This window comes from Heptranchias perlo, chromosome 1, assembly GCF_035084215.1.
Source record: "Heptranchias perlo isolate sHepPer1 chromosome 1, sHepPer1.hap1, whole genome shotgun sequence".
Classification (NCBI taxonomy): Eukaryota; Metazoa; Chordata; class Chondrichthyes; order Hexanchiformes; family Hexanchidae; genus Heptranchias; species Heptranchias perlo.
In genome coordinates this window covers 116,269,941-116,284,084 of record NC_090325.1, presented here as the reverse complement: position 1 = coordinate 116,284,084, position 14,144 = coordinate 116,269,941, and the positions used below count along the sequence as shown (strand labels likewise).

Below are 14,144 nucleotides of genomic sequence, written 5' to 3'. Positions count from 1 at the left end.
GGTCTCGCTCTCTCCCGCTCACCGACTGAACTCTCGCTCTCTCCGCGCTGTTTATATCCCCGCTCTGGTCTCGCTCTCTCCCGCTCACCGACTGAACTCTCGCTCTCTCCGCGCTGTTTTTATCCCCGCTCTGGTCTCGCTCTTTGCCGCTGCTCACCGACTGAACTCTCGCTCTCTCCGCGCTGTTTTTATCCCCGCTCTGGTCTCGCTCTTTGCCGCCGCTCACCGACTGAACTCTCGCTCTCTCCGCGCTGTTTTTATCCCCGCTCTGGTCTCACTCTCTCCCGCTCACCGACTGAACTCTCGCTCTCTCCGCGCTGTTTTTATCCCCGCTCTGGTCTCGCTCTTTGCCGCCGCTCACCGACAAGGGCAGTCACTCTCACCTCACCTCTGGAATTCAGCTCTTTTGTCCATGTTTGGACCAAGGCTGTAATGAGGTCTGGAGCCGAGTGGCCCTGGCTGAACCCAAACTGAGCATCGGTGAGCAGGTTATTGGTGAGTAAGTGCTGCTTGATAGCACTGTCCATGTCAAGGGCAGTCACTCTCACCTCACCTCTGGAATTCAGCTCTTTTGTCCATGTTTGGACCAAGGCTGTAATGAGGTCTGGAGCCGAGTGGCCCTGGCTGAACCCAAACTGAGCATCGGTGAGCAGGTTATTGGTGAGTAAGTGCTGCTTGATAGCACTGTCGACGACACCTTCCATCACTTTGCTGATGATTGAGAGTAGACTGATGGGGCGGTAATTGGCCGGATTGGATTTGTCCTGTTTTTTTTGTAGACAGGACATAGCTGGGCAATTTTCCACATTGTTGGGTAGGTGCCAGCGTTGTAGCTGTACTGGAACAGCTTGGCTAGAGGCGCAGCTAGTTCTGGAGCACAAGGCTTCAGCACTGCAGCCGGGATGTTGTCGAGGCCCATAGTCTTTGCTGTATCCAGTGCACTCAGCCGTTTCTTGATATCACGTGGAGTGAATGGAATTGGTTGAAGATCAGCTTCTGTGATGGTGGGGATATCGGGAGGAGGCCAAGATGGATCATCCACTCGGCACTTCTGGCTGAAGATGGTTGCAAACGCTTCCGCCTTGTTTTTTGCACTCACTTGTTGGACTCCGCCATCATTGAGGATGGGGAAGTTTGCAGAGCCTCCTCCTCCTGTTAGTTGTTTAATTGTACACCACCATTCACGACTGGATGTGGCAGGACTGCAGAGCTTTGATCTGATCCGTTGGTTGTGGAATCGCTTAGCTCTGTCTATAGCATGTTGCTTCCGCTGTTTAGCATGCATATAGTCCTGAGTTGTAGCTTCACCAGGTTGGCACCTCATTTGTAGGTACGCCTGGTGCTGCTCCTGGCATGCTCTTCTACACTCCTCATTAACATAAAGAACATAAGAAATAGGAGCAGGAGTCGGCCAATTGGCCCCTCGAGCCTGCTCCGCCATTCAATAAGATCATGGCTGATCTGATCCTAACCTCAAATCTAAATTCATGTTCAATTTCCTGCCCGCTCCCCGTAACCCCTAATTGCCTTTACTTCTAGGAAACTGTCTATTTCTGTTTTAAATTTATTTAATGATGTAGCTTCCACAGCTTCCTGGGGCAGCAAATTCCACAGACCTACTACCCTCTGAGTGAAGAAGTTTCTCCTCATTGAACCAGGGTTGATCCCCTGGCTTGTTGGTAATGGTAGAGTGAAGAATATGCCAAGCCATGAGGTTACAGATTGTGCTGGAATACAATTCTTCTGCTGCTGATGGCCCACAGCGCCTCATGGATGCCCAGTTTTGAGCTGCTAGATCTGTTCTGAATCTATCCCATTTAGCACGGTGGTCGTGCCACACAACACGTTGGATTTTTATTCAAACATGAAGAATGGGGCTTATTTATAATGTACAACTATATATTGCTTACACATTTTAGAATTCATTTCATTGTGAAAAATGAACTAAACTATGGTTCAGAAATTCAGGCATGCCCACTTTTGGGCACGTGGAAGGCGCAGTGTACCGATCTTGCACTCCTCTTCACTGGCGGGCTCTCATCGTCGTGCTAGCTCCAATATAATGAGGCCTGCGGCCCAATATCTAGAGAGCCTCGGACCTCACCGTTCAGGTGCAGGGAATGAACCCTGCACCTTCCGCGTTCCCAAAAATGGGCATACCTGAATTTCTGAACCATAGTTTAGTTTATTTTTCACAATGCAATGAATTCTAAAATGTATAAACAATATATAGTTGTACATTATAAATAAGCCCCATCCTTCATGTTTGATCAAAAATTCATTTTTGTTTAACAGTTTTTAATTCTTCTGCTTTGAGAGATGGAATTGGAGGGGAGGGGGAGCAATGTTGCAGCATTATCCATCCATTACTTAAGTGACTTACAAAAAGAAATATTTTCACTAAAATTGTTAAGTAACTTATTAGACTTCTGGTTCCTCTTGGAAATCAGTACAATACTTAGGACGCTAACAGTATGTTAATCCCACACCTATACCTGTGTCTGGAAAAAAATATATTTTTGTTATCAAACCCGTAAGTATTTGTTACTTTGAACTACCTTTTAGAAAGTTATACCATACGAATCTTCTCAGTGTAATGATGAAGGCCTAATTTAGTATGCCTAACACAGCCAGGACACGTTTCTACATGCTGAATTGTTTCACTGAATCACTGCTGCTAACCTCAAAGCACTTCAAAAGTTTTAACTACACTTCAAAAATGTATCGTGCTTTATTTGTGCAGCAATCCTGTAGGCATTGCATTCCATTTAATGAGGAATAATACAGTCTTCCTAAATTTTATCTGGAAGCCCTTGTGCTGAATCTGGGATTGTATTCTCTTTTTACCATTTTGCGTTTTCTGCTAAGCATCGGCCTTTTTCATTCCTCTAACCTTCAATTTGTTGAAATAGTGGCTTTCGGGTGGTGCTTGAGGTGGGATTGCATTTTTCTCTAAAACTGCCAAATGAGCTGATTTTGCTTGCTTGAGCATCTTGCAAGACAGTGCTTGTCTCGGCAGCTCTATGTAATGTTCAATTAGAGTGGGACTAGGTATGTTTTGTTTCCTCCTTTAGCCCAAAATTAGAAACCAGAAAAGTAACAAAGCAAGTCAGAGATAGGAAGGAAGAAAAATGGAGACAAGGCAATGGAAGGGCAGGAGAAGCAGGCGTAGAATGAAATTATACCAAGACAGTCAGTCCAGCTTGTATACAAATTTTCTGGGGGAGAAATTGGAGTTCCATACAAACCAGCAGAACTGTTTCAGTATTATTGTTTGGCATGCATTCAGTTTTCTGTATGGATGGTAGAATGGTAGTAGTATTTTTTTTCTTTGAACATGTGAAATCCTAGTTTCTCCCTTTCCTCCCTCGAAAGAACATGCTAGGCCACGTACTACCTTTGGATTGGAGGATGTGTTGCTCCCAGACCTCACCAGTTGGTCACTAGAAGGCATGGCAACTCTCCCTCCAGTTTTCCCTCTCCCACACTTGATCAGTGTCAGGTGTCTCCCTGCAGCAGTGTGCCTGAAATCAGAAATTCAGCGGACTGAGGAAATTGCATCTGCCTCCCATTCTGTAAAGCCGTGCATTGATTCTGCAGTATAATCGAGCTGTTTTTTAAAATTCTAATTGTGAACTCTTAATTTACTTTTTGCGTTCTGTGCTTGCATTTTCTCTATCAGAATTGATTATTTCTCCAGTACTAAGTGTGTACTTAATCTTTATTTCAGATATTTTGGTCATTGTGGTTGTCCCTGCTGTTACTGATGCTACATTCCCTCCTCCCCAAAATTTGCATTGGCCCTGATTACTTCATCAATAGTCCGCCCATATTGTTCTTTGTAACAGCCTTCTCACAAAAATAGATCTAATTCAAGTTGTTATGCTTTCAATATAAATGTATCTACGAAGCATTTGGCATTTTAAGAAAGTATTTTTCTGCTTTTGCATTGCAGTAGATGTGCACTTAAATATAATTATGGTGGCTGCATAATTAATAAGGGAATGCAATCCCTTGGAAGCATAGAGGTAAAAACAAAGCTTCAGATTGTGCAACAGTTGAAAACTGCTTTTTAAAAAATAAATATCTATAATTTGACTAAAGGGCATTCCGTGATTGTTACAGAGTGTAAATGATGCCCTGCCAAAAGAGATATATGGAACTAAATTACAGAAACAGTGCTTGGACAGCTCTCTGATGTCTGGAAAGACGAGTAGCAGCACAGTGGATGAAGATGACCTCGAGATTGAAAATGAATTTCAGAATCCAAGATTGAAATCTCCTTCTCGAAGGGATAGCTATAGTGACAGCACAGACTGTGATGATGTTGATAAGCATTCCATGTTAAAAGGGGATGTCAGGCTCAACAAAAACATCACCCTTTGTCAAACATCTGGGAGTGTGATATCTTTCTCCAGCAACCAATATGAAATGCCATGCAGCCAGGAAGGAACCATCCAAAATATTTACTTTTCCCCACAAGAATCTTCTAAACCAGAGCTAATTAACAGGTTGGTTTTGAAGCATACATTTCCACATTTTATGCACCTTCGAACATTTTCTGTTTAATGTTGTATAAATGATCAGCATATATGGTTCAAATGAAAAGCAGCAGGACTTTGTTCAGGTTCTGTGGTATAATGACTAGCAGTCCTTGTAAGGACAGAAATAAATAAAATCTTTATAATCGATACAGCAATCAAGGCCAACTCTAATAGTGATTTTGTAGGTTTTATGTTTTATTCTGTTTTATATTCAATTAATATTTTTGGTGATTTTTCTTTGCTAATCAAAGTAAGGAATATCTGTAATGGGGACTGGAAACTATTGGGCACTGGTGTCACTGTGAAGCACTCCCAGGTCAGATATATCATGGCCAGATGCAGAGCAGTGCTCTCTTCACTGAGCTTCCACAATACAACTTAACTCCAACCTTAGATGAGCACTATTGCACCAATGCGAGTTTGCCACTTCCACACTAGCTTGTACCCTCCCTGAGTAGCATTGCCAGTTTGTGCCAAATTCTCTGCTGGCTTCTGCTACTGCACCACACCTACAGGGGTTGAAACTAGACACACTTATTTATCATGATACCTTTGCAGCCAGCAGAGTGGTGGATACCTTTCATTTCATTTGTGTTGAATTGAAACTCAGGTCCTGAAGAATGGAAAAGGGTCTAGAAATTACATGGAATTTTGCCCAATCTCCTGTCATAATTTCAGCAGGAGACCTACAGAATCCTCAGTGAAATGGTATAAACAATCATTTCCAGCCATTTCTCTTGAGGTTCTGCCAATCTTCCATTGAAATTACAGAAGGGGCAGGATTTTAAAAGGGAAAAACGGGTGGGTTTGGGATGGGGGTCAATCAAAATCGCTGTTTTTGGGAGCGGGCATACATCCCGGCTGGAACCCATACATTTTTGAATGAGTGTCAGGCAAATCTGTGTGCGTGTGTACAGCAGTCACCAGGAAGTCCCGCCCCCACTTAAACCCAGCGGGCCGATAATTAAAGGAGCAAATGTACCTCATTGAAGTACTTATGGTAGTTTATTTTTTGTGTATTGGACAGTTAAAAAGATTTTAACATTACCTAGGCGGCTTTCCCACGGTTTCCAATTCACGCCTGGTAAAACCAGGCGGGAAGGGCCAGATCAGTGAAAAATAAACTAAATAAATTAAATTAAATTACAATTTCCATTGTAAAAAAAAGTAATTAAACACACCTTAAAAACGATGTTGCTTGGACAACCCGCCACCCCCTCCCCCAAATCGATCCCAATGTCTCCACTGTTCCCGACTCTGTTCCCGATGTCCGATGTCTCCCCTCTAACCTTTGCTTCTCCCCGCCCCCCCCAAATCTCTATCCTAACTGCCGATGAGCTCTCTCTCTCTCTCTCCTGCCCCCCCCCCACCCTCGGATGTGCAGCTCCTGTAGGCAGCCAGCCTGTCAGGCTATTAAAATCCTGCCCGAGGAGATCGGGAGAGTCCTCATGGAATTTCAACGACAGTATTCTTTAACCCACTGCTTTGTCCAATCTCTTCATATTTCTTACAATAATGTGCAGGATATTTGATTTGTTTGAAAATAACTAGTTCATTATCAATTTAAGTGTGAAACCAATTTCACTTTGCAAAAAAAGCAATATTGTACAAGCCCCACTCATTAAAACAAAAAGCAAGCCTACCCTCATCTTACTGCAATGCAATCTTACTGTTTTGCTTTTCTTTCCATATGCCATTCTCTTTCATTAGATAAAGCAAATTACTGTTGTTGTGGACGAATGCATCAGCCAATCTTGCATGCCAACTGAGATGACTAAGCAAATAATCTGTTTTTGGTGGTGTTGATTGATGAAAGAAAGTTGACCAGAACACTGGGAGAACTCCCTTCCCTGGGATCTTTTACATCCACCTCAACAGGTGGATGGGACCTCCATTTAACATCTCATCTGAAAGATAGCAGCTTTGATGGTACAACATTCCCTCTGTATTGCACTGAAGTTTAAGCCTAGATTATGTGCTCAGGTCTCGGAGCAGGGTTTGAACCCACAACCTTCTGACTCAAGAATAGAGAGTCTTTCGGATGAGGCAATTAACTGAGGCCCCGTCTGCCCTCTCGGATGGACGTAAAAGACCGTATAGCACTATTTGAGGAAGTTCTACCAGTGTCCTAGCCAACATTTACCCCTCAACCAATATCACTAAATCAGAGTATCTCGTCATTTATCTCATTGCTATTTGGGGGCGTCTTTCTGTGCGCAAATTGGCTGCTACATTTGCCTACATCACAGCAGTGACAAGACTTCAAAAGTACTTAATTGAAGCACTTGGGACATCCTGAGGATTGGGAATGGTGTTATATAAATGCAAGTTCATTTTTCTTTCTAAATCTAGAACAGTATTGTCACAGTAAACTCCATTCTGTGCCTGAATAGAAGATGATAAAGGAATACTCCCATTCACCAACATACACACACAATTCAGGTACATTCTGACATGTGCAAGGGGCTACAGAGAGTACTGGAGCTAATTTTATTTTTATACCAGATGTTGGATAACTATTGGGTAGAAATTATTGTCACCTGTTTTACAATACGAACATTTAATGGGTTAATGCCTCCATCACATCATTGGAAGGATGAATTTAGTACTAATGTATTTAATGTTCATATGATCAAATCGCCAATAGGAATTTCTACATTCCCGTGTCACTTTTGTTTTTAAAACATTCCATATTTCAAATTGAGCTGTTGATGATCTGAGCAATTTAATGAAAAAACAAGTCATTGCTTGAAAAGACACTCCTTTGTTGAAGAAAGCTCACTTATGATTTAGATTGTTAATATAGACTTCCCTAGTTTAAGCCCTTCTTAATCCTAATTATATTCTAGAAAGCCACCTTCACCAATTCTTCGGGACGTTGCACTGGATCAAGGTTTTGGATTTGAACCTGAGGTTCCCTCACCTACTCCTGTAGATAAGAACTGCATTAGTTCCACTTCAAGATCTGAAATGGAATCTTCAGATGTAATAAGTACTTCAGTGCAGCATCAGGACACCAAGAACCTTGAAGAGGAGGAGGAAGATGCTGAATTACAGCCTGTAAGTATTAATGATACTGGTTACCTGTTACACCTATTTTGACAAAATAGTGGTCATTGTGAAGTAATCACGACAATGGATTTAAATTTGTGATTGATTTATCAATTACTGTCACACTGTTTGAATAAAGAATGAAAATCCAGTGTATTTAAAATTTGTTAACTCATTTAATTTCAGACCCTCTTATGAACAAGCTAGTTTATTCTAATGGGCACTCTTATATAATTCACAGGTAGATTTTTCTTGTGTGTCGATGCCTGCTGCTTGTTCTAAAATAATTAGCATTTCCATTTCAATAGGAAGCAGAGCTGCATGTTACTTTGAAGAAATCAGAAAAGGGGAGTCTAGGATTCACTGTGACAAAAGGGGATGAGAACATTGGTTGCTACATCCATGACATCATCCAGGACCCTGCAAAAAGTGATGGAAGATTGAGACCTGGTGACAGGCTGATCATGGTATGCCCAATCAGTTCAAAAATAATTAGCCTAAATATATATTGACATAATTAATGTAAACTTGAGAATTATGTATACAACGATAATCTAATAAACAGCAGTTCACATGGGTCGAGAAGGGAAAGATCGAGCCTGAACAACACCTAGACTTTATTGAGGAAGTGACAACTCAAGTGGACTGTGGGAAACCGTACTATGTGATGTACCTCAACTTCCAGAAGTCATCTGACAAAGTTTCATACATGGGGTTATTAGTTAAGATCAAAATTGTAGGGATTTATGGTAAATCATGGAAATGATTTAGATATTGGCTGAAGAGTAGAAAACAAAAGGTGCTTGTTAAGAGGAATTATGTCAGGGCGGGGGAAACTCCATCCAAATCAGTCAAGTTTGCTGATGATGCCAAAGTTGGAGGAGCAGGGGAATCAAAGGAAGCAGCTCAGAAATGAAAGAATGAGGCAAACAGAATATATATGAAGGCAGAACAATGGCAGATGAAATTTAATGTTGACAAGAGTAAAGTATTATACATAGGAAGGAAAGGTGGGAGACACATCTGCTCCATGAATGGTGTTGAAAAAGTTCAGGAAGAAGTTGAAAGAGACCAAGGAGTCTTAGTAGACTCTACGCTCAACATGTCGAACCAATGCAGAGCAGCAGTCAACAGAGCCAATAGGATGTTGAACTGCATAACCAAAACAGTACAATATGTCAGAGGAAATCATGATCAAACTGTACAGTGCTCTGGTCAGCCCATACCTTGGGTACTACACTCAGTTATAGCCACTGAGAAACAAAGGAGATATTCATGCACTGGAGGCAGTGCAGAGAAGAGCCAAGAGGCTGATCCCCAGTGTCAGAGGTTGAGTTATGAGAAAAGAATGGAAAATATGGGCCCCGATATTTACGAGGACAGAGCAGGGGTTGGGGGAGGTCGTAGCGGACAGGAAACCTGGAAATGCAGGTAATCCAGAGGTCCTGCCGAATTTAACGGCAGGACCGCATATAAATTTATTGATTCTGTTTCTGGTCCGGCAGCCAGCCAGATTGAGAGGCTGACAGGCTGGCGGCGGGACGGCCTGCGATAGAAGGCCACGGCTGGGGACCTGAGAGGAGGGGGTGGAGGGAGAGATCGGAAAGGCGGGAGGGGGATCCGATCATGGGGGAGAGGGGGAGTCCTGGGGATGTAAGCAGGTTTGATTGGGGGGCCGAGGGGAAGCACTCCTGCTCCTCCTGGCCCACAAACATTGCTGGAAAGGCACTTACCTGCTGGATCCGGTCATTTTCGTTTTCCATCAGCTGCTGGGTTTCCCGAGCCCTGGGAAATCCGGCCCGCAGGCGTTAAGTCTAAAAGCCTTCTAAAATTTGAGGCATGCAGCCTCATTAAAATATTTAAATGACAGACCTGCCTTTGGAGAGCAGGTTAGTCACCTACCCCACAACCTGCCTCCATTAAAACTGGCGGATTGAGGTCAGGCTTCCCATTTTTGAATTTTTAACCCCCTCTCTCGCCCATCCTAGGGGATTATTTTTCCCTATGGGCTTTTCAGCTTCAAAAGGATGTGTCTGATAGGTGATCTTATAGTTATATAAAGTAGTTAAGGGAATGGAAAAAGTAAATCTGGAACATTACTTAAAACTGCGAGAGTAGGACAAAAGGACACAGGTTCAAACTATTAAAAGTATAGACAAGACTGATAGCAGGAAGCACTTGGAATGGATTGCAGACAAAGTAGTGATGGAGAAAATCATTTAAGATGATGAAATGGGGGGATTGTGGTAGGGACTTTCGGGATAGATGAACTAAGAAGGGCCAAATAGCCTTCCCAATCTGTAATTATCTTGTGATCTTCTAATAAAATTGGGTCTCTAAATGGTTAAATATTAAGTGACTGCTCTAAGACTTCTCCATTAAAACAAATTCTTCTCCAAATCTTTAATTGAGATAATAAATATATGAGCAGAGCTTTATAATCAAGATTTTTTTGAACTATAGGAACATTACTTCATTATTGTCTCCTCTTGTCCCAGCTACTTTTGTTCTCTGTAGTATAGTGACTGGGCTTGCAGTGTTACGTTATGAGGTGGATCCAAGTGTTTAATTTTTTGACTTTTCATGTATTTTAAAAATAAATGAAAAATAAGAAATGTCTAATTTCCAAATCTCTCTCTTGAGTATTTAGCAGTGATCCTAGAACTGGTTAAAATAAAATGATTAGCTGGTGTGTTAATTCTAGGATATCATATCTATATTGAGACATATTGCTTGAACTTTTTTACCAGAGCATGTCTATAGTGATGGTCCTTTTAAAATGCAACAAAATGTTTCCTAAATGGCATTAATTGACACTTGAGCAGAGCTTTTGTTGCAATGAAAGTATAAAGTATCTGTGAAGCAATTGCAGTTTAATAAATGTTATTAGGTACAGGGTTTCACATTAACAGTTGAGTAACTAACAGAATCAGATTGCAAAACAGGCTTCATGTGAGCAAAATCTACCAGACAAAACAAGCCCAAGCACAAGCAGAGATGCAGTAAGCGTGCGAATGGGCGTTTAGTTGGGTGACTCATTTATTTGGAAAATGTGTCTTACATGATAACTGCTTTAGTTTCTTTTGCCACTGCTTGCCATAGGTGAATGGTGTTGACATCACCAGCATGAGTCATGCAGAAGCAGTGGATTTTCTTCGATCTATCCCAGATACAATCACTTTAGTAATTGGACGGGTCCTGGAAATACCAGAGTTTCCAATAAATCCACAAAGTCTCCCTGATATCACAATGCTGTGCCATGAGCATGAACTAGGTAAAGCTTTTTAAACCATTCTGTTTGTTGTGTTTGTAATAATAGATAAGGATGATGTAAGTTTGAACAGTGTATATATTGTGACTGAATTTAACTGAGAGACTGTCATTGTTATTGGAACTTCTGTCCTTTCTGTCTCCCACAGTATAGAATGTACCTGGAAATGAATCTGCTATAGTGAACATGCACATTTTACACAACGTAGGCTGTTTTGCAATTTAGAAAAATGCTATAAACTTGGCTGCCTGGAAGTTAATACTGTAGATTGATCATGATACTTTAAAAAAAATTGCATGTGTTAAAATATAACAGTAAAGTGACTAAACAGTCTTTATTTAGGTGAAAGTTAGGGTCCAGGAAACATTATAATTTCATTATATGTTCTTCTGTTACAATTTTGTTGGATCCAAAATTAAAGCCAAGTTAAAATCTTTTTCATTGTTTTATATTTGTGGATCATTAAAGTTTGGGTTTATTGCCAATTTAAAAACCTGGGTTTTTTAGGGTGTTTTTCAGGTTTTTTTGTGTCAGACTCGGAAGAATCAGAGGTGAAATGGACCCCAGTAAACCTAGGCAAAGTCAGAGAAAATTTGTAAAAAATTAGTTTCTATTTGGAACATAACTAAGAGTCAAGAAAACAAGCAAGAGATTTGAAAAGTCTGGGATTGTTCCCAGTGACTGGAGAGAGGCCCATGTAGTGTCTATATTTTAAAAGGGCAGTAAGTCAGAACCAGGAAATTATAGGTTCATTAGTTTAACTTCAGTTCTAAACAAGTTGCTGAAAGGAATTATTAGCGATAAGTTGAATGCTCATCTGAAAGAGAGGGGCTATTAGAGAAAGGAAAAGGAGGTGCTATCTCACCAATTTGATTGAAGTTTTGAAGAGGTTATAAAGTTGGTGGATAATGGAAACCCAGTAGATACTATGGCCTAGAAATTTGATGGCATTGCACCTGTTTTTCAGGGGCAAAATGGGCATCTAAGCATCAAATATGGCAAGCTTATAACAAGATGGAAGTGCGCCGCCTGCCATATTGGCTCAAGCTGCTCCATAGGCATCCAGCGCGCACACCAGATCATTAAAGTTACTGATTAAAACATTTAAATAAGGGTCCTTTGTGATACTGGGCCACCCCAGCACCTGACTCTCCATGTGATAAACTCACCCAGCAACTCATAGCACTTACAGGCAAGAAAGACCCATTCAGCAGTGCTATTTAAAGGCCTCACCCACTACTCACAGGTTAGTTGCTGGTTTGTTCTTTTAGGCTGCTGGTTAACTTCTGGACATTTTTTGGCCTGTTTTCTGACTGACTGTTGAGAAGAAGATTTTGCATTGTTTCGGCTGCCTTCACAACAGTTGTACTGCAGTCATGAGCAGTGAGGTAGAACTGCCTTTGGGGCTGGAGGATGAGGGAACAGCAAGGTAAACTGGAGGGAGAAGGAGCAGCTGGGAGGAGTAGGAGGCCATACCTACAATGGAACTTCAGGGAGCACTTCTCCTACCTGAACTTCTCAGAGGAGCACTGTCTGAACTGAGCATTCATTCCAGTTTGCAGTCCACAACTGTATCGGAGATCACTGAGGTTGCCTACTCCAGGAGGAACACCTACATATCGCTCCCCATGGACAGAGCAAAGCAGGTCGAGAGAGCATTAGGCTGTGTCCACATTACTGGCTTCCTCAGGCTCCAAGATGCGATAAACTGTACCCAGATTGCCTTGCATGCTCTCCATCACCAGCCTGACATCTTTATCAATTGAAAGGAACCCTACTCCCTCAATGTGCAGCTGGTTTGTGACCACAGGCAGCACATCATACAAGCCTGTGCCCGCTGGCTGTATGGCACTGACAAAGGCACTGGTCGAGTGGGTGGTGGTGGTGGGGTGCAGGTATGCTGTCATCCTGAGAGAGGACAGCAAGTGCCTCTCCCATAAACCCAAGGCCACTCTCTTGGGAATGCGCCTCAGTACATCTCCGGCTCTGCGTGAGAACAGAGTGCAGGAGTGATGTGATGCTCCGGAAACCCCTGACAACAGTGGCCCCCCAAAGCCAAGTTTGCAGCCGTCTGAGCTTCATTGACTGCTGTCAGGAGAGGCTCCATCATGGTGGCTACAGTCCTGTTGATAAAGCTAGCTGACTGGTCCATATTGGACAGAATGGTCTCCATGCTTTACGCAAAGTCTTGACACAAGTTGGGACGGGACTCCTCCATGCTCTGAGCCATTGTGCGCAAGCTCGCTAATGGGCTGCTCAATGCACCCAACATTTCCTGGTGTAGGTCAGCATCTGAGTCATCTGCAGCAGAGCTAGGACGCGAGCTGACATCTGTGGCATCCTAGCCTCCTGCCCTAGCTCCTGCTCACTTGTGCCCAGTGATTCAACACAAGAAGACCCGTCTTCTAGCCCATCCTCTAAAAGTACGTGTTGTGCCAGTTTCTAAGCTGGTGCTTGTTATAGTGAAATCGAGTGACAGTACATCTTCAGGAATGCTGGGCTCCTTTTCCTGAAGTGGCACAGAGGCTTCCACATTTTCTGCACCTGAAATGAAAGAGGAGGACACGGGTTAGCTTGTGGTGTAAAGGAAGAGCAAAGAAAGAAGTGGCTCGTGAAAACATCTGCAGTTTGTTATGCAGTGTGTTTAGGGTGAGATAGAAGTGAAAAGCGGATACGGTGTGAAGAAACCCTGCACGTCATCGTCTCAAGCGTGGCCAGTCACTGCGACCATTATTCTGTCCCTGCTCATGATGGCCAGCACACTTTTTTCAACAGGGGAGAGGATGTGCAGGCCTACTCAGCCTCCTCCACTGGCAGCCTCCTGTCTGGAGTTGCGGGCGAGCTACTCTTCCAAGAAAGAAGAAATTGTCAATGACATCCTTGTAAGGTGTTTAAAGAATGTGCCTGTCGTGGTCAAACTGCTCATTTGCATTGTGTAAGATGTGAGCTGAGGGGAAGTGAGGATTGCATAATAGTGAGTGTGCGAAGAGAAGGAGGTGTAGGGAAATGCGGTGCAGTGATTGCAGGAGGGTAAAGGGAAGTGGATGACAGGAGTATTGTGAGTAGTGGAGGTGTGAGCAGAGAGTAAGTGAGCAGTATCCTTAAGCTTGACAAGTCTGGTGAGGTTATTGAACATTTTGCGTAATTTCAGCCATATCCTTGGAGCTAAGCTCCTGACATTGACCTCCTTTGTGATCTCTTCCCACTGACGGTGGAGGTGTTGCCTGGAGGGCTTTCTGCCCCCTGGGGGGGTACAGGATCATCTTCCTTCCACCATC

The 14,144-nt window shown here is 42.7% G+C and overlaps 1 protein-coding gene across 5 annotated transcripts in view; it reads left to right on the top strand.

The window, feature by feature from the left end:
- The window catches only part of ptpn13 (protein tyrosine phosphatase non-receptor type 13), a 265,922-nt gene that overhangs the window by 185,795 nt on the left and 65,983 nt on the right, over positions 1 to 14,144 (top strand). For all 5 annotated transcript variants that reach the window (XM_067990460.1, XM_067990453.1, XM_067990445.1 and 2 more), the window contains 4 exons: positions 4,126 to 4,511; positions 7,394 to 7,604; positions 7,904 to 8,062; positions 10,698 to 10,869. In XM_067990460.1, coding sequence (XP_067846561.1) covers positions 4,126 to 4,511; positions 7,394 to 7,604; positions 7,904 to 8,062; positions 10,698 to 10,869 — 928 coding nt within the window. The remainder of the gene's footprint in view (positions 1 to 4,125; positions 4,512 to 7,393; positions 7,605 to 7,903; positions 8,063 to 10,697; positions 10,870 to 14,144) is intronic.